This window comes from Eurypyga helias, unplaced genomic scaffold (genome assembly GCF_000690775.1).
Source record: "Eurypyga helias isolate BGI_N326 unplaced genomic scaffold, ASM69077v1 scaffold10924, whole genome shotgun sequence".
Classification (NCBI taxonomy): domain Eukaryota; kingdom Metazoa; phylum Chordata; class Aves; order Eurypygiformes; family Eurypygidae; genus Eurypyga; species Eurypyga helias.
The window spans coordinates 20,272-21,197 of NW_010244376.1; the positions used below are offsets into that span (position 1 = coordinate 20,272).

General features: G+C 46.0%; 1 protein-coding gene across 1 annotated transcript; it reads left to right on the forward strand.

The window, feature by feature from the left end:
* Positions 1-256: 256 nt before the first annotated feature.
* LOC104508193 (olfactory receptor 2A2-like) lies at positions 257-916 on the forward strand (the record flags this gene model as incomplete). The annotated part of the gene is given in 3 exon segments (XM_010149732.1): positions 257-562; positions 564-870; positions 872-916. Coding segments are annotated over 3 exon segments (658 nt in total), but the record flags the coding sequence as incomplete, so codon positions are not given.
* Positions 917-926: the final 10 nt, after the last annotated feature.

Below are 926 nucleotides of genomic sequence, written 5' to 3' on the forward strand. Positions count from 1 at the left end.
AAAAAAAAACTAGAAAAAGAGAGATATCAAGGGTAAGATAGGCTGTAAAGTTGTGCAAGATAGCTCAAAACTGCTCAAAGTTTGTGCAGAAATTGGAACATACAATTCCAATCTCAATGGCTCAGCACAGTACACTTTCCACTGGAGCTGGAGGGAAAAGGAGGCAGAAAGAAGCTGCAGTGTAAAGAGTATAGGACAGAATATTCTTAGGAAAACTTTCAATTTGTTTTCATTTTGCTTGCTCCTTCCCTTGCAGATCTCCATGGCTGCAGTTTGTGCCGCCTCACTTCCAGCACAACATGCAGAATGAAACGACTGTCACAGAATTCATCGCCTTGGGATTCTCCAGCAACCCAGCCCTGTGGTTCTGCCTCTTTGGCCTTTTCTCTGCCCTCTACTCTGCTACTCTTATGGGAAACACACTTGTTTTTGTACTTATCTGCCTAGATTAACACCTCCACAGCCCCATGTACTTTTTCCTCTGCCAGCTCTCCATTGTGGACATCTGCTACGCTTCCAACTATGTCCCCCACACGCTAGGGAACCTTCTTGGACAAGGCAGAATCCTTTGCTGGGTGTGGGACACAGATACATCTTTATTTAATCTTTGCACTTACAGAGTGTGTGCTGCTGGCTGTAATGTCTTATGATCGCTATGTGGCAATCTGCCACCCTCTCTGCTATGTCCTCATCATGAACCGAAGGGTGTGCTTCACCCTTGCTGCGGCTTCATGGGCTTTTGGGTTTATATTTGGTACACTACAAGCCTCTCTGGCTTTACACCTGCCTTTCTGTGGCCCCTGCAAGGTTGACCACTTCTTCTGTGAAATCCTTGCTGTCTTAAAGCTGGCCTGCACTGACACTATATCAGGACAATAAAGTCCTGATATTCACCTGCTGCGAAGGAAGCGCTTACGTGAAATCCC